This window comes from Crotalus tigris, unplaced genomic scaffold, assembly GCF_016545835.1.
Source record: "Crotalus tigris isolate CLP2741 ecotype Arizona unplaced genomic scaffold, ASM1654583v1 scf7180000017987.690289119674:8195010, whole genome shotgun sequence".
NCBI classification, from domain to species: domain Eukaryota; kingdom Metazoa; phylum Chordata; class Lepidosauria; order Squamata; family Viperidae; genus Crotalus; species Crotalus tigris.
Window position 1 is genome coordinate 7,309,944 of NW_024096758.1, and position 23,827 is coordinate 7,333,770.

Below are 23,827 nucleotides of genomic sequence, written 5' to 3' on the forward strand. Positions count from 1 at the left end.
AAAGTCTCTCCCAGGCAAACATTTCAAAGCAGACGGGTTTCAAGATGTACTTTTCAAGCTATTTTGAAGAAGCACAAAGAAACGGGCAATGTTGAGGAGCATAGACATAGCGGTCAGCCAACAAAACTTAATGCAGGGGTCTTCAAACCTGGCCTTTTTATGACTTGTGGACTTCAACTCCCAGAATTCCTCAGCCAGCCTGGCTAAGGAATTCTGGGAGTTGAAGTCCACAAGTCATAAAAGGGCTAGGTTTGAAGACCCCTGACTTAATGCAACAGATGAAAGACACATCATATTTCCCTTTGACATCAGAAGATGTCCAGCAATGCCATCAGCATAGAACTGGCAGAAACCAGAGTGCCCCAGGTATTCCCATCCACTGTTCAGACAAATCTGACCAGAAGTGTTCATGGAAGAATTGTAGCCAAAAAGCCATACCTCCAACATGGAAACAAGGCTAAGCAACTCAACTATGCACAAAAACAGAATTGTAATGCAGAAAAATGGCAGCACGTGCTCTGGACTGATGAGTCAAAATTTGAAATATTTGGCTGTAGCAGGAGCCAGTTTGTTCACTGAAGGGCTGGAGAGTGGTATAATAATGAATGTTTGCAGGCAACAGTGAAGCATGGTGGAGGTTCCTTGCAAATTTGGGACTGCATTTCTGCAAATGAAGGTGAAGATTTGGTCAGGATCAATGATATCCTCAATGCTGAGAAATATAAGCAGATACTTATCTGTCATGCCATACCATCAGGGAGGCACGTGATAGGCCCCAAATTTATTCTGCAGCAGCAGAATAACGGCCCCAAAACATACAGCCAATGTCATTAAGGACTATCTTCAGCATAAAGAATAGGAAGTCTTGGAAATAATAATTTGGCCCCCACAGATCACTGATTTCAACATCATTGAGTCTTTGGGGTAATGTGACGAGACAGAAGGATTTGAGGCAGCCTACATCCATAGAATACCCATGGTTAGTTCTCCAAGATGTTTAGAACAACCTTGAAGGAACCTTGCCAAGTTCCTTCAAAAGCTGTGTGCAAGTGTACCTAGAAGAATTGATGTTGTTTTGAAGGCAAAGGATGGTCATACAAATATTGCTTTGATTTGGATTTCTCTTTTGTTCATTTACTTACCACTTGTGTTAATAGTTTATTTTTATCAATTAACAGTCTATTTCTGATTATTAATTTATAGCATTTTCGCACAACTGCCTAAAACTTTTGTGTCAGGTCTGCCATTTTCAGCCGCTTTGCTTTGTTGGCATCCTGCCATAAATGGAAGGAGGGGGAGGGATTTGGGGAATAAGCAGGAGGAAAGAAGAAGGATGAAAGGGGGGAGGGAAATATACTGACAGGAAACATAGATGTCAAACCAGAATAATCCAGCTGCCCAAGGACTCCTAGCCTGGAAAATGAATGTGAAACCACTTCATGAAGCACCTGACATCAAAGTGGTTCCAAAGACAACACACCAGGATGCTATTGGACACAGTCAAACTGGTCAAGGGGGGAGGGCCAGGAAAAGGAGAAAATTAATCTTTGCACGGGAATACTCAGATCTAGCCTTGCTTTTGCTGCAACCATTGATCTTTAGTAAAAGAATCTATCACTTCAACCAAATGGAGTCAAGGGTCTTTATTTCCTGGGAAATCCAGCTGGGCAGGTCTGGCACAGTACTATATGTTAGGTAGAATTAGTTATATTAATGAATGTTTTATCAAGGATGTTGTTTCTATTTAAAACAATACCAATTATGACTACTGAGTTATCTTTTAAACAAAGGCAAAAATATAATAAGTTTGCATAGCATGTCAAAAAGCCAAGGATTAAAATGAATTGTTTCAGGACACTACGGAAAGAGGGGGGTTAAACTGATAAGCTGTCAGAGATGTACTGTATAAAGCTGCAAATGTAATCAATCTGAAGATACTTCTTAGCATCTTTGATGGATATGTAAGTAGGCTAAGAAATTTTGAAATCAGATGTTAATCTTGGTTCAATTTTTTTTTAAAATGAAGTAGGTTTGGAACCCGAAGCTTCTCCTTTAGGGATGGCAGTTAAACAGGTAGAAAGAAAACATGGGATTTTTATGCTGAAGGTATAAAAATTTTGAGAACCATCTGATGTGGTAATAGGATCATTCAGCAAATTTTGGATGATGCATCAATGTGTATGACCTGATATATGGAGAAATCTTTTAATGTTAAAGATGTTAATGTAATGTTCAATTACATAGCAATGGTATAAACCAATGACTATAGGTAAGCATAAAATATAAGGGGTTTTTTCCCTTCCGAGTTTGCATTTTTAGTTTGTACGTTTACATTTTTTTTAATTTTGTCTTTAAGACTAAAGATTGTTTTTTTAAAAGTAGAGTATGCTTTTCCCTTAACTCAGAATTAGATCCACACCTCTAGCTTTTAGACTCATCTCAGCAACGATCGTTCTCCCGTCCTTCCCAGCTCACAGCCGCTTTACCAGGAGAAAGGGGCGCTTTCCATCTGCATCCGACCGAAGCTTTTCCTCATTGTCAGCCAATATCAGGGCAAACCACCGTTAAACTTTAATTAATGCCACTTAGATGTTTCAACAATATAATTATTATTTTACATAATCTGAGTTGACGGAAGTATAATTTTTATTACAATTCCAGCATTCGGCGGTCTATACATTAAACACCTAGCTTTATCACACTCACTCACGCACCAATCCTTTCCTTTCAAGGCATACCAAAGGAATAGACTACAGTAATTGGCCCATACAAGCCAAGGTCCCGCCTTGTCTTTTGATTGGACCAAAACAGAGGCGTAGTAGAGGTGGGGCGATGTGATTGAACACAGGCAGTGGGATTAACGCTGAAAGACAGGAATTGATATGGAAATGTCTTAACTGCAGCAGCACCCAGGCGTGCCTCTCGTCACAGCCAATGAACTGGAATATTTTATTTCCCACCCTTTTTTTGACAGCCCTGAGGAGAAAATGGCCGTGGGCGCCTCTTTTTTTTCCTCTCTCATCCTGATTGGCTAGCGTGAAGGACGCGCTGTGATTTCTCATTGGCTGTTCTGGCCTGCCCCTTTCCCTCCCACCCCTTTCCTTCCTCCTTTGTCACGTTGGGGAAGAATGATTGATGGGAGCAATGACCAATCTGAGCACCAGATGCATAGAATTGTCTCCTCCAAGAGGCGCAATCTCAGTTTCTGGATTGGATCTCTGTGACGGGCATTGATTGGCTGACAGCGGGCACTGTGAAGGAGTGGCTGGCTGGGAAAGTGGGCGGGAGCTGCACGAGGCGCTTGAGGTGGGAGCAGCGCCGTCAAGAGAAGGAGGAGGAGCGCAGGTGAGGAGACCCCTTTCGCGCTCGCTCAACCGGTCGCCCTCTCCCCTCTGTCCCCTCATTCTGCGGTGGCGGCGACGGGCTTCGGGGTGGGGCCTTGATGTCTCCGGGCCTCGCTTCGTTTTGGGGGAAGAAAGCGAAGGCCCAGGCCGAACGCCTTTCCCTAATTGCTGTCAGTCTTAAAAGCGAGGGGAGGAGCCTGGACAAACCTCGCCCTATTGAGGGCATATCATGCCACACCCCCAAAGTTCTAACGAGTTGTTCAGCGAGCTTTGAACATGCTCAGGAGAACTCCGGTTTCATTAGGCCCAGTTCTCACACTTTAATGAAACTTCGTTTTCTCGAATACGTGTAGAATCTTTTTAAGTAGCTCTCGCTTTATTTTTCCTGTCTTCATCTCCTGCCACCAGTTTGCAGTGCCATTTCTTAAAACAAGAGGGAGGAGCCTTGAGAAACCATGCCTTCTATTGTTCAAGCATATTAGCATAAATTCAAAATTGCAAGCCAGCAGTAAATTGGACTGATGTGCTTTGCTCCTGTTAAGGCGGACTTGGGTTTATATGTTACAATAAAATTTTATCTTTCAAAATGGTTACATTTTACTATTAAATATAATAGCAATATTGTGTTTATACTACAGATTAGGACTTCAGAATTCAATCTTGAACATTTTTTATCTAAGAAGAGAGCCCTGATTATTTAAACAGCACTTTTACACACTAGCTTTTAAAGTATGGGTTCTTTATGTAAAAAATATACATATATGATGTGCATATGATAATATTTTTCTTACAAATACAAAAAGGTGGCGGCTGCTTTCTTTCCCTGTTATATAGGAGGGAATGCTTTTTCTAAGACTGTACCTGCTGTGATATGTATATATGTTATCTAAAAATAAAGCCGTGTCTTTTAAATTTTATTTAATTCAGGCAAACTTAAATGATTGCAGTGCTAGGATTGTAAGCCAGGATGGGCAAGATATTCCTGTGCATCTTCGTAGTAGGATAAAAATGGCAACATTATCCAGGATGACTTTGTGCTTTTTTTAAGGCTAACATTGCTGTGTTTAAGATAGTTAGATATTGTATAATTTTGGTCTAGAATTAGTAGCCATTTAAGCCAGCTACAACCCCCTCCCCTCCCAGTCAGTTCCATTTAAAGAACCCTTGACAGAAGATCGTTCAGTTTCTGCAAAGGAATGGTAACAGCCACCTTACAATTTGTTCTACAGACAAGCTACTACTACCTTAACAACTTTTTAAGATTCAATTGGAATCTATCTTCCTGTGTTTGGAGAGCATTATTCCATGTCCTGTCCACTGGGTTGCAGCACAATGAGCACAAGGCCTTATCTATATTGATTCATTTTATATTAAAAAAATAGGATCATAGTCATCCTTTGCTGAATTTTCTCTAAGACAGACATGCCTGTCTCTTCTCATAAGATGAATAATCTTTACTGCTTTTCTTTGTTCAGTTTGTTTGAATGCCGCCTCCTGTACTTTTGATTATTTTTCCCCATGTGACAAGCTTTTCATTTGTCTCAATAAAATGTCATTCTATTATTTTGGGAAGAATTCAGCTATTTCCCTCCCATAAAATTCTCTTTCCTTATTTTCAGAAAGAATTTTCATTAGTGATGTTTACCCCAGATGCTGTAACAAAGTAAATGCTTGCATATATGATACTGAGTATATAAATTCACAATATATTTATTCAAAGTGGTACTATTCACTAAAAAGTTTATATTTTTCTTCTGTGCTGCTTTCAAGTGTATGCATGTATGAAGTGTTTATTTTTTCTATCAGGCACCAAGAGCCATTAATCTGGGCTTTAAGCTTGTACTGGGATGTAATGTATAAATTGTTCATGCAGGTGATTTATCCAATTAAATATTTTTAATAGCTATACATTCAATCTTCATAGAAACACACATCTGTATATATGGATAGAAACAACCTTTTGTCTATTTGTATTGCAAGAATTTTTTTCACTTAGAATTGAATTGAATTAGCATAAAAAAGAACAGTACTGAATCTGAGATTTTCTACATAGAAGGCACTCTTCCATTGACTAATGGACTGTCCCCAGATGTGATTTTTGAATTATGGCTTCATAAGAACTCTAAAACATGATGAGGGTAGATTTCCAAACTGAAACATCTCTATTAATATCCTTTCTTAAATCCTTCATGTAGGTGCATAAGAAAAATGCAACTGTATATATTATGAAGTAGCCCTGTGTTCACTTTGATATTAAATATTTTTTGAAATGATAATGTTAAATAAAGAGGGTAATATTGATTCATTTAGAACATCTTCCTAAAAGAAGAAAACTGTCATGTTTGCAGTCTTTGAGATATGAGAGAAGGGGCTTGGTATATGATTGGTTGCTTACAGATGGATGACAGAAAATCACTTAATATTCTCAGAAGGATGGTTTCATTTCATTATAATAGTAAGCTTTTTATATGTTACAGATCAATTCCGGTGTATTCAAAACAGATTCTAAAATAGGATATGTGGGTGAGGGCAAAACTTTATGCTTAATTCTAAAATGAGGCAGCTTTCAGATTATCCATAGATCCTCTCTTTAAACCACTTGTATAGGGTTGCTTGTGTGTGGAGTTTAGGAAAGAAAGAAAAATTAATGTAGTAAAGAAGAAAAAAAGAAATATATAAACTTTCCCTATCACAAGTGCAAAAGTTTAGTAACTTATCGCTTCTTAAAATACAACAAATTAAGGGTTACTAGAGATGATGTATGTTTTAATCTTGATCAGATAAACAATTTTATATTCCTTTTTCACTTTTACTTTTACTTTTTTACTTTTACTCTTTATTCCCTTCAAATAATCTACAACTTGATTTCTTTTTTTTTTTCTTTGTCTCTTCTCATAGAATTCTTCAAGTCTTTTCTGTAAATCCAATATAGGAAAGTTATCCAGTTTGCTCTTTTGTTGTTATTTCTATATCCCTTTTAACTTTAAGACATGCCAGTTTCTTTTGTATATCCAGTATAGCATCTTTTTTCATACAATTCTTGTAGCCTGTCATTTTAAATCCACTTTGAAATCAGTCTCAATCTGATCCACTAAAACTCTTCCATAGCATCTTTTAAACACGGTCTGTTTATAGAAGCAGTCATTCTTAAAATTTTAACTTCTGGGTCCGTTATTCAATAATATCTTCAGTATGTCCATTATTAAAATATTTTGCTTCATTTTGTATTAGGAAGCAAAATTTAAGCACTGTCCTTTAATTGTGATCTTTAGTTCCCTCTAGGGCAGGGGTGTCAAACTGCCGGCCTGCGGGCCAGATGTTTCATGGTGAAATCGCACCCAGCCCATTGCTGACAATGGAAAAAAGTGACAATACATCATGACACATCACATGATGTTGCGAGTTTGACACCCCTGCTCTAGGGTTTGGCCTTCAAAGTCTCATCTCATCATTTTTTTAAAAAAAATCAAAATGAAAGGATTGTTCCACAGGAAGGATTTTTTTATAATTACTTCTAAAATCTTATTTCAAATCCATCTGGACCCTTAGTCTGTTTGTAACTTTTCCAAATCGAAATCTTAATCTCTCTTTCTTGTTTATTCCATTTTTTTATTCGTAAACTTGTATTTAATAATTGAAAGGAACTCAACCAGTGCTATAAACCTGTCAATCGAAAGGTTCCTAATAGTTGAAAAGCAGTTAACATGCAGTTTCCAAAAATGATTAGAAAAGTATGTGTGAACTCAGAATCCCTTTAAAGGCACAAACTATGATTTGAGTAAAGGTGGCTCTAAACCCATTGGAGATCATTGTGTTGTGGTTACCTCATGAGGAGCAACTGTATGTCCCATTGTTTTCAGCTTGTAATTTTTCCCCTGGAAGTTTTGTGGTTTATCATTCTTAGTATTACCAAATTGAGGATACATTCTTTGTAGACAAGTAGTTAGGTAAGTGTTCTTTGTTCCTTTTTCAATCATGGGAAGAGATATGAAACTAAAAAATATTTTTTAAGATAGCAATAGCACTTAGATATATATACTGCTCCACAGTGCTTTGTAGCACTCTCTGAGCGGTTTACAAATGCCAGTATATTGCCCCCAACACTCTTGGGTCCTCATTTTACTGAGCTCAGAAGGATAGAAGGCTGAGTCAGCCTTGAGCCGGTCAGGATCAAATTCCTGGTTGTAGGCAGAGTTAGCTTATAATACTGCATTCTAACCCAGAGGTCCCCACCCCCCAGTCTGTGGACCAGTACTGGGCCGTGGCATGCCAGAAACTGGTCCACACAAACAAGCAAAGCCCCATCCATGGGATGCAGGCAGCACACAAAACCACACCCTCTCCAGTCCACGGAAAAACCTCTCTCCAGGGAACCAGTCCCTGGTGCCCAAAAGGTTGGGGACCTCTGTTCTAACCATTGCACCACCACAGCTCCTCCAATATCTTTTTGTTATAGAGATTCTCTGGTATTAGTTTTTTATCTTTGTTGTTTTTAATAAAAAATGTTTTTTTACAAAAAAATACGTATTTAAATTATTTATATTCTTTAATATTTAAATATATAAGGGAAATAGACTTATCTAGTAGAAGCTTCGTTAAGTGAACTGGTATGACTTAGTAAGCATTTTATCTTTTAAAGTTAATAATTTGGGTGATCCAGATTATCATATATTCTCGGATTTTAAACAATTCTAAAATCATTTTATTTTATGCTTTGTAAATAAAAGACCAGTTCTAATGCTCACTTGGAAAATCTTTTTATGAATATTCATAAATTTAATCCAATTTCCAATCACTAACCACCTAACATATATTTCCTGGAGTTTGACTATCAGATAAGTCTTGTAATGTATCTGTTAGCTTTTAAATTTTCACTGGAATTACCTTTGTGTGCTTGAGGTAGTAATTTTTTATGTTTCCTTTAAATCCTTTTCACTTCCAAAATATTCTTTTCTTTGTTTTATTTTATTTCAATATTTACATTTGTCTAGTTCACGGGTGTCAAACTCGGGACGTCACGTGCCGTGTCGCGACATATCATGACTTTTTTCCCATTGCTGCAATGGGGTGAGTGTGGTTTTGGCATGATGTATCTGGCCCGCAGGCCAGCAGTTTGGCACCCTTGGTCTAGTTCACATTAACTGCTCAAAGTAGCTTACAATTAAAGTCTTAAAAAAAATTAAACCTAATTTGTTAGAAACCTGCAACACAGTAAATAAAAATTTTCCAGGGAAACAATTGTTTATAGTACTAACGGACTGTGTGTATGGTAAATATCTTCACAGAGCAACCTTGTAAATATTCCATAAATTTACACGTTTAGCTAGTTTTACCACCTATGTTTATAATTAATCTTTGTTAATGAAGATAAATGCTGGGACACATTAGAAACTATTTGCTCGTTTTTTTGTTTTTTTTAGATCAGACTTATGTGAATGAAGATTGTGATCTAGAGATTTGGTTTGTTTTCATTCTTCAGTTTGTGGGAAATGAAGCACTGTTGATTTCTTTTGCCTATTTTACTTGACCTTCTTCTGTTTTTCACACAACTGCAATGTTGCATCTTGAGAATTCTGAACCATAGAGCAGGCAGAAAATCCTAGTAGTCCAAATTAAGGATTTGCAAGATAGTTTGAATTTGAAGTTTTCGGAGTTTATAAACCCTGTTTGGCCTAAGGACATGGGGTTTTTTTTGGTCGAAATGGATTATTTCTGAAGGGATGTGTGTTTGAAACAGCTTCAAGTTCACAATAAGTATTTTCATATTGATGCTCAGAGCATTCTTAGACTGGACATGAAAACTGTTCTAAATCCAGTTAGAATGTTTTAAACTCAAACTAGCTCAAATTAAACATATTTTTGCTTCCTACTCATCCAGATGATATGGAAAGATTCTTTGAAGCCTTTCCTGAAAAGGAAGATTATCACTTCAGACCCTGTCCCCTGCTGTTGTAATCCAGTTCTCCTTTGCTAATATTGAAGCAGTGAAGAATTATTCCCAATTCTCATGTCAGTGATAAAAGGACCCTCTTTGTAAAAGAGAAGACTAGGACCATCTGCCTCTTCCTCCTTCTCTTCTCCTCCTCTTCCTCCTCCTCACAAAGAAAAGAGGTAAGATAGGGCTGGGACGACTCTTCACTTCTTTCTATGTGATATATAGTTTTGTCTTCAAAACTTCAAACCTTTCTGGGAGCATAGTGGCAAATTACCTGTGAATACAGCTAGGCAAAATATGAAGATAGAGACTGGCTTATTTTGCTTACTTCAGAATGGACGATAGTACTGCTGCTTCAGGTGAAAGCAAGGTCTGTGGACAGTGTGAAAAATGGAGGATTCTCTTTAGATACCCTTTGGATAGTTGGGCTAACCTGGTGTTTATAACATTTTATACAATCTGCACGTAGTCTGTTTTTGGTATTCACTGTCATAGGTTGGCTGCTTGGACAGATTCAAGAAGGAAAGGTCCGTCTACTACTAGTTGTAATGGCTATGTGAAACTATAATCGGAGGCAATCTACTATATGAACGTTGCCATTGCTTTCATGCACTGGTTCCTAAAATTATTTGACTGATCACTTAGGGAAGTAGGATTCTGGATTTTTGATACATCTCAGTTTCTAAGTATGGTGTATTGAAAAAGGAGATGTGAGTTCACAAAAGTGGAAGCATAGAAAATAAATGAGAACTATATTGAAAAAGTTTAACTTTGAAAATTGTACCTGATGATAGTTACAAAAGAATGGAGAAATGAACCTAAGAGAATTGTTTTAACTTTGAAAAAATAGCAGCTATTTTCAGAAATGAGGTCATCCCTGTCTTTCTTTATAGTGTTAGATTTCTTAATAAATTCTGGTTTCTTGGCTTCTTATTTTAGGTCTAAAGTGAAACTAAGGAAAGGTTTACAAAATGATTATGAACTGAAGATATTTTTGTGGGAGGCTATATTAAAATATATGTATATTTAAAAAGAGACCTTACTTCTCCCTCTTAATCATGGCTTGTTTAATGTAGAAGAAAACTTTTTAAACATTTGTGAGAATCTTGAATTGAATAAATTTAATTGACTCTCCACCCCCCAAAAGAGGTTTCTGTTAATTCTCTGGGGAGCAACAGAAGCCCAGTGTGTAAGATGACCAATGCAAGAGGGGGGAAAAACCTTACCAGCAGTAATTATGTAGAAAGGAAAATTTCAGCAAATGACACTATGTTTCCTACTCTTGTTTGATAAAATCAGGAACTTTTTGTCTTTTATTTCACATAAATACAGAAATAGAGATACTTTTCAGTTATATCTACAGTAATATATTAGCATTTGTGCTTAAGCCTTCACCAATAATTTATTACTTTTTTATATTAATTAAGGCTGACAATAGCTTAAAGCACGAAATATAATAGAGTTCTATGTCTTACTTTCAGGGAAATAGATATAAGATTGCAGTTCAATGAATTGATTAATCAATGTTTGCATATAGCTTAGCTTCCCTGCTAGCACAGCCAAGTGCCAGATCTAGCGTGTTCACTAACATGTATCGGCTGCTTCTGAAGTAAACCAGTTTACTGAATGATCAGTCCAATTACTGAGTCCTTAAATTTTGGTCAAAGTAGAAGTATAGGATAACTCTGTTTTTAAATAAGCATAAGCCAGTTTTCTGCTCATAGGATTCCAGGCTGTAGTCCTAAACCCACTTACCAAGTAATAACTCCCATTAAATTAAAAGGGATTTAATTCTGATATTATAAGATTGTTCCACAAGTAAGACTTGCTTAGTTTCACGAAGAAATACTAAGAAGGAACACAGCTATAGCTATTTTGTTTTATTTAAAATATATGTTATCAAAATCAAATCCCAGATAACTTACTATATCTAGTACTATATCCCTTAGTTCTAATTTGCCAATCATTCTCTCAGGCAAAATGATGTCAGGGCATAATGCTATATTTTGTTAAACATATGCAGGGATAGGAATGATGTTAGTTTTAGTACTTTTCTCCTTATTCATATCACCTGATACCATTTCAAATATTGTCCTGCCACAGTTGCCTCTGCTTCAATTCCCCTTATTTGTCTATCTGCCCTCCTCATCTTTGCACTTTGGGATAGCTTCCACTCCACCACTGCTATCCCTGCTGCTCTTAGCTGAACTTTGTTCTTGTTGCTGGCCCAGTATCCAAGTGCTACCCCAGGGTATAGATCTGGGATGTGCATGGCAGAGTGGCAGAGTCTCATCTGCTGAAGGGAACTCGCTGGGCCCAGATGGGGAGGAGGCAGTGGGACAGAACTAGTGGAAGAGACGGGAGGGGCAGGCAGTGGCTTCCCAGACAAAGGAGGCAGCTTCACCAAGCTTTGTTCAGTGGGGACTGATGCCACTTACACAGGGAGCTGCCACCTACATAGCTGCCCTATCCCCTCCGCCAGCTCCATCCCACTGCTTCCTTCCCATCTGAACCTAACAATGTCCCTTCAGCAGAGAAGGCTCCATTGCTCTGCCACACTCATGGATGTCCTGGGGTCACATCTTCACCCAGCCCCTGGATCCTGGGCCAGCAGGAGGAAGAAGACAGCAGACATCAGCCAGAGGGAGGTGGGTGGCAGGAGTAGACAGATGGAGTACAGGGTGGGCAAAAGGACAGAACTTTGATCACATGATTACAAGGTGCTCCAGTAGCCATAACTTCACGGACTGGTCATAAATATCATTCGTTCAGTGCTGTCAGAACTTTGAATGGTCGCTGAACAAATAATTGTTAAGGATTGTCTGTAATTTAAGTCTCTCATTTGTGCCTCAAGTGAGAACTCTGAACAGTACCCTGGGCTGGGTCTGAAGTAGAGGTCTAGGCCTTGACTTCAGCCCTAGTACCATCGCTGCCACTTAAAACAACCACCTTGTGTCGTTCTTCAAGGCACAGTTCTCCCCCATGACCCTAGTGCTCCCCGGAATCTGCATTCCACTTAACTTCAGGTACTGTTGACAGGCCCTTGTAGCCTACTGGAAACTGCTCTAGGTCGCACAAGGCATTAGTTCTTGCAGTGGCTTAGGAGAATGCTTTTCTGCAGCCTCCAAAAACCTCATTCTTGCATGATTTTTGGAGACTCTGGAGTCCATATAAGAAGACAGCCCTCTTATGTGATTTCCAGAGGCCGTGCAAGAGCACACCCCATTATTCTGTGGCCTCCACAGCATCTGAAAATCACATGAAAATGGGGCGTCTTTTCAAGAATATTTGTTGGGTGTTGGTGTACACCAGTGTGTCACCCAAAACATCATGGCATATACCCGTGGGGGCGAACCTATGGCACACGTGCCACAGATGGCACGCAGAGCCCTCTCTGTGGGCACGTGCGCCGTCGCCCCAGTCCTAGGCCTTCAGCTAGGTTTTATAAAACCTTTTTGCTTTAGGCCTCTGCCGCCATGTGCAAAAAAAAAAAAGTTTCAATCAATCAATCAATTTCAACTTCTTGTAGGGGGGAAAAAAAGGATCTTGCAAAGTTGGAATTGATTGATTGAACTTTTTAGTCCCACCCAGTCTGCCGTTACCACCGCAGCCATGCCCACCCAATGGACCATGCCCACCCAGTTGGCCACACTCACCCAATTGGCCACGCCCACCCGAATGATACATAAGTGGGTTTTGGGTTGCAGTTTCGGCACTCGATCTCTAAAAGGTTCGCCATCACTAGCATATACCTTTAACATATATGTCATAGGTTTGCCACCAAAATCCAAAACAAAGAAGTATGTATTTCTTTCCCCTTTTCCTTAAAATACTGAGATCCCTGCTGAATCAGACCAAATCAAACAGAACCACTTCAGGACCAAATCAGTGTTCTGTCTATTGCAATTTCTGTTAACAGTTGTGAGCCCTTCAAGGAAGGGTAGGTTAAGAAACAGGTTGAAGAAGGATTTCTGGAATGTTCCTTTACTTTTTAGGCTATAGTAACAGAATCTGGTTCCTCTGCCCCTTTTATATCAAACAATCTGCATTTTTTTTCTTACTTCTCCTTTCCCAGGACTGACTTTTTTTTACTGTTTCTTAATGTTTTTTGCATTTCTTTGTCAAGGTTATCTTCATGCTCCTCTACACCATCTAGTTCTTAACTAGAAGTTCTTCCTCACTGTTTGTTCTTTAGTAACTGATAGAGCTATAAATGAAAAAAGGGAGAATCTATGTAGCCAATGTAACAAATAGAAACTTCAATTAAATATTTATTTCACACCAAAGTTATTCTTTCCAATTTAGCAAAATGGGGCTAAATTTGGTGGGGAAGGTGAAGCTGATAAAAGAACATTTGAAGTACAAGATGAGCCAGAGCAGTGCAGGGGCTGTGGAGGAAAAATAAACCTGAAAAATTGCCCAATATATCCCTGTGGGGATAGGCAGTTGGCTATCAGCTTGGAATACAGGTAGTCCTCGACTCACAACCCAAATTGAGACCAAAATTAATGTTGCTAAGACATTTGTTAAGCAAATATTGGCCCATTTTATGACCTTTCTTGCCTCAGTTGTTAAGTGCATCATTGCAGTTGTTTAGTTAGTAACACGGTTGTTAAGTAAATCTGGCTTCCCCAATGACTTTGCTTGTCAGAAGGTCACAAAGGTTAATCACATGACCCTGGGACACTGAAACCAACATAAATATGAGTTGTCAGTTTTTATTAGTGCCTAGGGGGATGCTGCAACAGTTATAAGGGTGAAAAATGGTCATAAGTCACTTTTTCAGTGCTTTTTCACTCGAGGACTATCTGCATTCCAGTCTTAAGTTCCCTTTCTGGTCATGTGACCCAGAAAAAGACAGATGCAACTTATCACAACAGGAGGGGAAAGCAGAAACACAATAGGTTATTTCATTGTAAAGAAGAAGACATAGATATGTCTCCCATGACCCCTGCCGGTAAAAAGGTTGGAAACAGTTCCAGAAGTGAGTTGTTTCCCCTACCTTGTCATTTGCAACCCAGCAGAAGGTTGGAAGGAAGTTATGTAAAGGAATATTGGAATCCTGTCTATCAACAACAGGATAACTCAATAAAAAAAGAACACAAGACTAAGTTCAGTATAGCAGGAGAAGCCGGCTAAGGAAAGATCAAGTTGGAAAATGGGCCAGATTCATCGATAGACTGAGGAAAAAACACTGTGGAAAAATACATCTGGAATGTATCCCATGGGAGAGGTAATCAGGTAGCAGCTTGGTATGCTGCAAAATAATGTATTTTAAGCCCCTCCCTTCACTTTCCCAGTCACGTGACCAGAATGGAGCGTATGCAGCCTGCTCTGTGCTTCTCAGTACAGCCATGCACAAAACCAGGGACAATTTGAGAGTGGAAACACATATATTGTATACTGGAGCAGCACAAAAATATCCACTCTGCTCAGACCCTCATTCATGCACACAGTAATACATATGCCCTCTCCAGAGTCTTGTAATTGAAGAAACATTCAAACATTATAAAATATAAACATATATGAATCCCCAATTAGATTCTCACAGATACCGCAGGTGCACATTTTCATTTTTAATTAAATAATTGATTTAATGCAAAGTATAGGAGATTAAATCAGAAGCCAAGTTTTTGTTTTGCTGGATTTTCTGCTTAGTAGCTATTCTTTTTCTTATTATAGCCAGTTGTTGAAGCATGCTTTAGGAACAGTGGTAGATTCATGTACTTTGTTCTTTCACCTTTGTAGCTACCGAGAGGGAGGAGTTTAACCATTTACTCTCTCCTGCTGTTTTGGAGAGTTTCATAGTTTCATTCTGGGTGCATTGTTGCATAATAGAAGACTGTAAGATATTCTTATAATTTAATGCTTTAAATCATGGTGTTATAAAATATAATTAATGAAGATTTGCTTTTGCTTCTGATTGCATTTTGCTGATCCGTTTATCTATCTAATCTTTCTTTTTTTCCCCCAGTAGGTGGATCTCCAGCAGCAGTTCTGGAAAAAAATCAGAGAGGGCCAGGAATCAGAGAAAATCATGGTGAATGTTATTTTTATTTCTGTTTCATTCTGTTGTATGTGTTCATAAAGTTTAACCGTAGTGGTTGAAGAGGATTTGTTTCACAATTGCTTGATCTTTGGTTTCTGTAACAGTATATGACAGATAAGAATATGCTACAGAAAGAGCTAAAATGGAGCTGATCCAAGTTCAAGTGTTGCAGAACTGGGATAGATATAGCATTTTTTAATTAGAATAGGGTTTTTCTAGCTTTTTATTGTTTATTTTTTGTATAATGTGTTGATTCCATATAAAAAGGGATGCTGTTTCTATTCAGAGAATTTACTCTCTGCTAATAAGACAGAGATATGGAAAGAAATTGGGTAGGTGTCAAATGGAACATCCATCCATAGGAAAGTAAAAGGAACTACTCCAGATGTTTAATTCTGTGGGGAAGACCTTTATTTTATATAGTGATTACCAGTACTTTTTCAGAGTTGTACATTTATGATTCTTAAATGATCACTGGAAGAAAATCTCCACATTGTTTTGCTAGTTAGAGTGATGCTAATAGGCTCAGTTCCAGAGCACACACAAAAAATTATAATATGATTTATTTGTTCAAGAATAGTATGTTATGTGAACATGGCAATAGTTATGCTCACCCTCTGTGAAAAAGGTCCCTGATTAATAAGGTGAAATTTTAGATCTGTGGATCTATATGTCTAGATCAAGGACTCTCTATTTAATTACTTAAATAGATAATTATTCCAAGTGACAATAGGAATGGGACAGAAAAACCATTGGAGGATGAATAGTTGGTAAAGGTCTTTTTCTAAATGGAAGTGAAGTTAATCAGCCAAAATAAGCTATGCATAATTCACTGCAGAGAGTCTGTTTCCTTCTCTTTTTTTCAGACAGCAGATTCTCATTTGAAGTAATAGAGAGGGGCAACTAAGTTCTAATTGAAGAAGCTCACTTGAAGTAGAATAGGAAACTTGCAGTAAAGTTCTGGTGATTTTGGATTGGATGGTTTCAAAGTGTGAATAATTAGAATATGTGCAGAGCCATGCCCTGAACAATAGTAGGCTCACTCCATTAGCATTGAAAATTTTAATGATTGCAAGGAACAATATGTTTTCATTGCAGATGGAAACTTAATGACTTCATTGGCAACTTCATGATTAGTTGTACATTTCTCAGTGACCTATCAAAGAACAAACATCTCTGTTCACCCTCTGCCTTGAGTAAAGCTGCATTCTACTTCCCATATTTTGCTTATTGTCATCCCTTGCATCCTTTTAATTTGGCCAAGCGCTTTCCCAGGTTTGCATAACAGATTAATACTTGTGAGTTGACCTTTACTTTTTTTTAATATTTCCCTTTGCATAGAGGAACAGTGACAGCTTTGTTCCAGTCATCAGACCTATATGCTATCTTCATATATGAGCATTAAACAAATGACAAAATCACAGCATAAATAAGCCACCACCATATTTAGCATTTCTTCAATTTAATTATCTACACCTTCAAACTTGCCATTTGGGAGCTTTCTCTCAGGATTTAAAATTTATATAAGTATTTTTCATGGACATGAACATTTCTGGAATTTGTTTCAATCCTGTTCTTTTCCATACAGTTATTGTTCCCATACAGTTCTCTAAAATATTCCTCCCAGCGTTCTTTTAGTTTAATTTCATCCCAAATCATCCCATCATATTTATTTTAAATTCCATTCATTTTGCTTGAAGCTTCTTGTTTAGCTCTTTTCATTCACTTCCAAAATATTTTTTAATTCTAATTAAATGACTTTATAATTTTCTTTCTCTCTTTTGATCTTAACAATTCCTTGATTTTTGACCACGTTCTTTGCAACTTCACATTCTTTACCATTTTCAGCAGTCTATATGTTTTCCTTTTTTTGACAGTTTCTTTCAACTCATTATTCTACTAAACATCCATACTTCCTATTAACATAACTCCACATCCCTTTTGTCCCATTTTTCACAGTTACAATTTTGCAGCATCCCCGTGGTCACGTGATCAAAATTCAGACAATTGACAGTTGACTCATATTTATGACAGTTGCAGTGTTCCGGGGTTATGTGATCACCTTTTGCAACCTTCTGACCAGCCAAGTCAATGGGGAAGCCAGATTCACATAACCACCATGTTACTAACTTAACAACTACAGTGATTCACTTAATAACTGTGGCAAGAAAGGTCATAAAATGGGGCAAAACTCACTTAACAGCTATCTTAACAACAGAAAATTTGGGCTCAGTTGTTGTAAGTTGAGGACTACCTGTAGTACAATGTTTAGAAAAGAGCAGCTTATCCAAGAGTGGAGTAGAAACCAAGTCCTATAATTTTCAATGTTAAGAAAAGAACAGTTAAAACATGATATAATAATTGTGTTGCCTGAAAGTCTGTTATGGATAGAACAAAGTTGTTATTTGTTGATTCCATGTACAAATCCAGAACCATGGAAATTATGGTGAAATTGGGACATTCCTAATATGAGCTAATTGGCAGTTGAACTGAATTCCAAGGTTATAGCCTCTGTCAAACATTGTACCCCCTGAAAAATTACGTTTCTTAACATTTCTTTTTTCTAACAAGGAAAGATTAAGAAAAGGGATGCTGAGAGGAGATAGATGACAGTTGGGAATATGGTGATGGCGATTTCTAGTCATTGGAGGTCAGTTGGGGGTAGGATAGTTGATGATTAATGTGAGAAAAAGTGTAGCACATTTAGCTCAGCTTGAGAGAAAGGTTTTTAAATACAGATTCCCCATTGTCAAAGTATTATCATTGTAGAGAAGGATTAGTGACCAGAATAACAGAGTTGGAAGGGACCTTGGAGGTCTTCTAGCCTATCCCCTGTTCAAGCAGGAAACCCTATAACATTTCAGACAAATAGTTGTCCAGTCTCCAGTGACCAGATAGATAGTTTTGCCTTGTGTGATCAAAGTTCTTTTAGTAAAATCATACTTTTGTATCTTAGATTATACTCATCATTGTCAATCCTTAGATATCATGCATCAGCAAGATAAAGTTATAAAATTTATCCACATTAATTACAAGTGTGAGGGTAGAAAATAAAGAGTATTTCCTTTTTATTTATGGTGGTGGGCTCCATAACTGAAACAGGTGGTGGCAGCTCAGACAAAAAGGGTGATAATGCTGCATTTGGAAAATATCTCTGAGGAGTCTTAACTGTTAAAGGAACCATGGTATCAAGTGTCCAATAGAAGGGGTAAAAAGCCAGAGAAAAGGAGCTGCTACCACCACAGCATTCTGGATTGCTGGTTCTGTATTGAGCAAAAGATTGAACTAGTTGACTGCCAAAATTCCTTCCAACTGTGATTCTATGAATTGTCATGATCTTTGTATTTCATACAAAGCCTACATCAATAACTTTCTCAAGTGAAGATTGTTATATAAACGGTACCCTGCCCACTGTGCATATGCACTGCTGTTCCTGTCATTTTCTTTTAAGCACTGCATAAGTGGGGCATTGGAAGAATTCTGTACCTCTTTTGAGGTCATTTTTCTTTGTCTGAATCATCATTGGATTTCAGAAAAGAAAAAAAAATACCTTAGTTGTCTGTTGGGAATATTGAGATCCCTAACATTGGATCTATTCTTCCTGCTAAGCTCTCAGACTTATGACTTACAGGTAGTCCTTGACCTATTTGAAATTATGACAGTGCTGAATGAATGGTGGTTATGAATGGTCCTTGAAGTTTTGGCAATCCCAGCATTGCTGCAGTCACATGATCATAATTTGGTTGCTTGGCAGCTGTTTCACACTTATGACCAGTTGCAGCATTCCACAATGACATGATCACTATTTGCAATCTTCCTTACCGGCTTCCCCAGAAAGTCAGTGGTTAAGGTTGCATGTCACTAGAGTAAATCTCCCCCACTTGTGCATCATCCCCCAGACCCTTTGTGTTTGCACCATGCTTTTCATGTATCCCCATGCTATACCTCTTGTGCACACCTGCTCATCCCCCCAAAGTCGCCACACCCTTACTCATCCCCTTCACACCACTAGCACCTCATAGGTGGCTGGAGGGAGACCCGAGCAGATGGGCAGAGTGCAGACCACGTCAGGGTAAGTGGTGGGGAGGCAGCAGTGGCGGGATGTATGAAAAAGGGAATCCCCCAGCTGCTGCTGCTGCTTCCCTGGTGCCTGCCCCAGCGTGCTCTGCACTCTGCCCACTGCTTACTTGCTCACCCATCTGCCCAGTTCTCCCTCTGGCCACCTGCAGTAAGTTGTCCCTGTGGCAAATAGGCCATGTGGAGTTGTCCAGTGGCAAGTTGGTAGAGATGAGTTGGCAGTAGCGAGCTGACCGCGGCAAGGTGTCCCATTCCGCAGACAGGACAGATTATCTTGAAAATTTTGGATAGATAGTGACCATATGGATAGATTTTCTTCAAAATGATCTATCCCAGTGGTGGCGAACCTATGGCACGGGTACCAGAGGCGGCACTCAGACCCCTCTCTGTGGGCATGTGCGCCATCGCCCCAGTCCTAGGCCTTCAGTTGGGTTTTATAAAACCTTTTTGCTTTAGGCCTCCGCCACCATGTGCAAAAAAAGAGAAAAAGGTTCAATCAGTCAATTTCAACTTCTCGCGGGGAAAAAAAAGATCTTGCAAAGTTGGAATTGATTTATTGAACTTTTTAGTCCCATTCAGTCTGCCATTTCTACCGCACTCACGCCCACCCAATGGGCCACACCCACCCAATGGGCCACACCCACCTGGCACTCGATGCATAAGTGGATTTTGGGTTGCAGTTTGGGCACTCAGTCTCTACAAGGTTCACCATCATTGATCTATCCTAACTTGCCCTTTCAAGTCCCCCAGTGGTGCACTCATTGCCACCGTAACTGAGTCCATCGCTCTTGTTGGTTGTCCTCTTTCGTTCCCCCTTACATCAGAACAAAACTGCAACTTGCTAAATTGTGTTGGAAGGGTTTATAGATAGTCCTCAACTACAATGGTAGTGAAAAAAGTGACTTATGACTGGTTTTTTACACTGATGATCGTTGCAGCATGCCTGTGGTCCCGTGATCAAAATTTGGACCCTTGGCAACTGGCTCTTATTTATAATGGTTGCAGTGTCCCAGAGTCACATGATCACCTTTTCTAACCTTCTGACAAGCAAAGTCAGTGGGCAAGCCAATTTCACTTAACAACTGTGTTATTGACTTTAACAATTGTAGTGGTTCACTTAATAATTGTGGCAAGAAAGGTTGTAAAATGGGGCAAAGCTCACTTAACAACTGTCTTGCTTCGCAACAGAAATGTTGGGCTCAATTGTGATCATAAGTCGAGGACTACCTATATTGCAATTACTGCATGTTCCATTTTAGTGGAAGTGTCAGTTTATTTCTTTCCAGCAGGTATTTTGAAACACAAAACATCAATTATTGATAGTAAATCCTTTGTGTATATGTGCACCTTTGAGTCAGATTGGACTTTTGGCATCTTTCTGGAGAAGAGCGCATAATACATTGTTTTCTTGTTAGCATTTCTGGAAATGGTTTGCTATACTGACTTTTTCTAGGGCTGAGAGAGGGTGAGTGGTCCAAAGTTACCCAGTTGGCTAAACATTTAAGGCAGGATTCACAGCCTCCCAGTATCTAATGCTTTACCATTAACTGATATGCCAAACTGGCTCTCAAATTCTCTTTACTGCTTTTTTTTTTTGTAAAGTATATGAATTGATGCAGCATAAGAAATTGCTTTCTCTTGTTCACTTCTACGTTTATTATTACAAGTAATGAAAGAGACAGTATATCTTTCTTTGGACAAGTGGCATTCAAGGGTATAAGAAACTAGTTTGACTGAACAATTAATACAGCTTCAAAAAACTTTGAAGAACCCTAAAAGTAAGAGTGTCACAGAGCATGTCAGCATCTAAACACCTTGCTTGTTCTCAAAGAGTCAAAACTGGTTAATATTTGAGTGGAAGACCATTCATTCAGGAAATCCCAAAATTATGGGAAGGTGTTTTTTTTTAAAGGAAATTGCCCTACAGAAGATAGAATGAACAATTGCAAATTATATATACAGTAAATAATGAAAATCTACAGTAAAATGAATGAATTTGAGTATTTTGGTAAAATATTTATAAAATGGGAATAAAGAATTTTAAGACATGCAAACCATGATTGCAAAGTAGTGAGTAAATTGTGTTCTCTTGCAAGGAATAAGTGAAAATGGCTGTGTGTAAGGATAGTCTTCCTCCTACTTTGCTATCTGGTAGCCCATATTGAGTGTTAAGAAAAATAAAAAGTTAGTTGTATGCAATGGGAAATTTAAGTGTATGTTATAAGGAAGAAAAGATATGATCAGGAATGAATGAGTGTTGAAAGAATAAGGATTGAATACAAAAGTTAATGACCATACAAAGGAAAGGTATGAAAGGTATAAAGAAATATAGCTAACGGGATTATTATTATAAAATGTTATTTTAACATTTGTAAACTATTTGGAGTTCTCAAGGATTGAGGCAAAGAAAAATTGTAAATTTATCTTTAATTTGTTTGGTTTATTATTTCTTCCTCCTTTTCTATGCTCTCTACAACGTTGCTTAGCTTGAAAAGGAATAATATGATGGGTATATATGTATGTTTATAAAAACTGGCAGTTTCTCTTGGTTTTCAAAAGTTGGTGGACTTCTTTCTGTATTTTTTGTTTAATTAGAATTTTCAGATAGACCACCTCTGAAGTGTGTTACAAGGATGGATTATTTTTTTTTTGTATTAAGAGGGGATCACCTTTGTAGTCCCTTTGTGATTCTGTACATTTACCTCTGAGTTTGTAACAAACCCAAAGGAATCTTTTCCCTATACCTACCACAGGTATAGCTTTTGAAAGCCAGTTTAGAGTAAAATTAGGTATTTTACTAATTCTGATATTTTAATATTAATTTTGTCTATTTAATGTATGTCCCAGAAGAGCTTTAGTTATAGGTAAAAGAACATGTTGAAAAGGAAAAATGAAAATACAGTTTGCGTACACATTTGTTGTGTGGTTATGTCAGGTTTTCTGTGAACTGGGACTGTTTCTGAGATGTCAGCTGTATATTCTTTGGCACATAGCCAGAGGAGATTGCAGGCCTAGGAAGCTATGCAGCAGAGCTGACATATCCTGTGTCCCTTTGGCAGAGCTCTGCCAACAGGATTCCCATCTTTATTGTGTGAAAACAAGCACCAAGCTGAATCCTTACTGCTTCTTTTTCTTAATGTAATATACTGAGCTAGGCGGTGTCTGCTATTGTTCCCAGACATTCCTGCACATGCTGCCTGGCTGCTAAGCTGCATACCAAGCAGTCTTGTGCTGTAGCCCCACGACAGAGGACAATGAGAATTGCAGAGCCATGAATTCTCCTAGTAGGCTGAAGTGATGACTCCATTTTCTGTGTTTGCTGTCAGGGAACCCCTAGCATGGCAGATTCATCTTGGTTTCATCAGAGGGAGGTGGAGTCTCTCTTCCTCCTCCTTCTCCCGCCTTTCCCTCCCCTCCATTGTCGGCAGCTGCTGAAGCAGCCAGCGCACCTGCTCCCGTCTCTGGCGGCAGAGATGCTCTAGGCGTGCTTAGGAGCTTGCTTTTCTCACAGTCCGTCTGCCTGAGCCATTTATGCCAAAGGGGGCAGGGGGAAGAAATGCCACTCGCATGCCCCAGGCACAGCAAGCTGCTTTGGAAACGACCATGACTCTGCCGGGCCGTGTCTCCTGTTCCATGTTGAACTGCTTTGTAAGTAGGTTCCCTGTTTCCCACCCTTTTCTTCTCTCCACTGACTGCATGCAAGGTTGTTCGGCAGTCTGCATTTCTCTCTGCATTTGATGTTTTGGGGTGGGGGTGGAGCAGCAGAGCAGGAAGAAAACGTACTGTCTTCCTGGAGATATCTGGCCCTTTTTACAGCTCTCCCTAATGCTTGGGGAGTGGCTCTTCCCCATTCTTCTTCCTTATCTTAATTGTACATGCTTCTTGTTGATAGCCTAGTTCCCAGAATATGTACCTCATCTTCACCTGGAGCTTAGAGGTTCCAAATTGGGGATGCCAGATTTATTCCAGTGATCTCATTGAAGAGAACTGTCTGAGCAAAACATACAAGGAGAAGTTTGGCTTTCCTAATCTAGGATATTGTGTGCTCCAGTACATTGATGTTGGCCTGCTGAGAAGAGGTTCACATTCACCTACCGAACCTGTGATTCGCACTTTCTGGCTGCTTTGTGCTTAATTGAATCACAGCCACGTAGCTGCCAAAGCGATGGCTTAGGTTTACTGAGACACAGGTCTTCCTATTAGAATTCCCCACTGTGCTTGCTAGCATGTATTAAATCCCTTTGTGATATAGGGGAAGATGGAAAGTACCTGGCTTCATACTTAAAAGCCACTTCATACCAATTGAAGCTGACCTCATAAGGTGGGCAGCATTTGGCAGCATTTTTCAGTACAGTTACTCAGCATGGTGCTCTACTAACCTCTGGCCTCCTGAGTGCATCCTGCTAGGATTCTGATTTGAAC

The 23,827-nt window shown here is 38.8% G+C and overlaps 1 protein-coding gene across 3 annotated transcripts in view; it reads left to right on the top strand.

The window, feature by feature from the left end:
• Positions 1-3,238: 3,238 nt before the first annotated feature.
• The window catches only part of MTMR4 (myotubularin related protein 4), a 64,938-nt gene continuing 44,349 nt past the window's right edge, over positions 3,239-23,827 (top strand). Inside the window, exons 1-3 of one of the 3 annotated variants that reach the window (XM_039346273.1) lie at positions 3,239-3,345; positions 9,223-9,455; positions 15,254-15,319. In XM_039346273.1, coding sequence (XP_039202207.1) covers positions 15,317-15,319 — 3 coding nt within the window. In that variant the 5' untranslated portion in view covers positions 3,239-3,345; positions 9,223-9,455; positions 15,254-15,316. The remainder of the gene's footprint in view (positions 3,346-9,222; positions 9,456-15,253; positions 15,320-23,827) is intronic. The other 2 variants (XM_039346274.1, XM_039346275.1) reach the window with 2 other exon arrangements.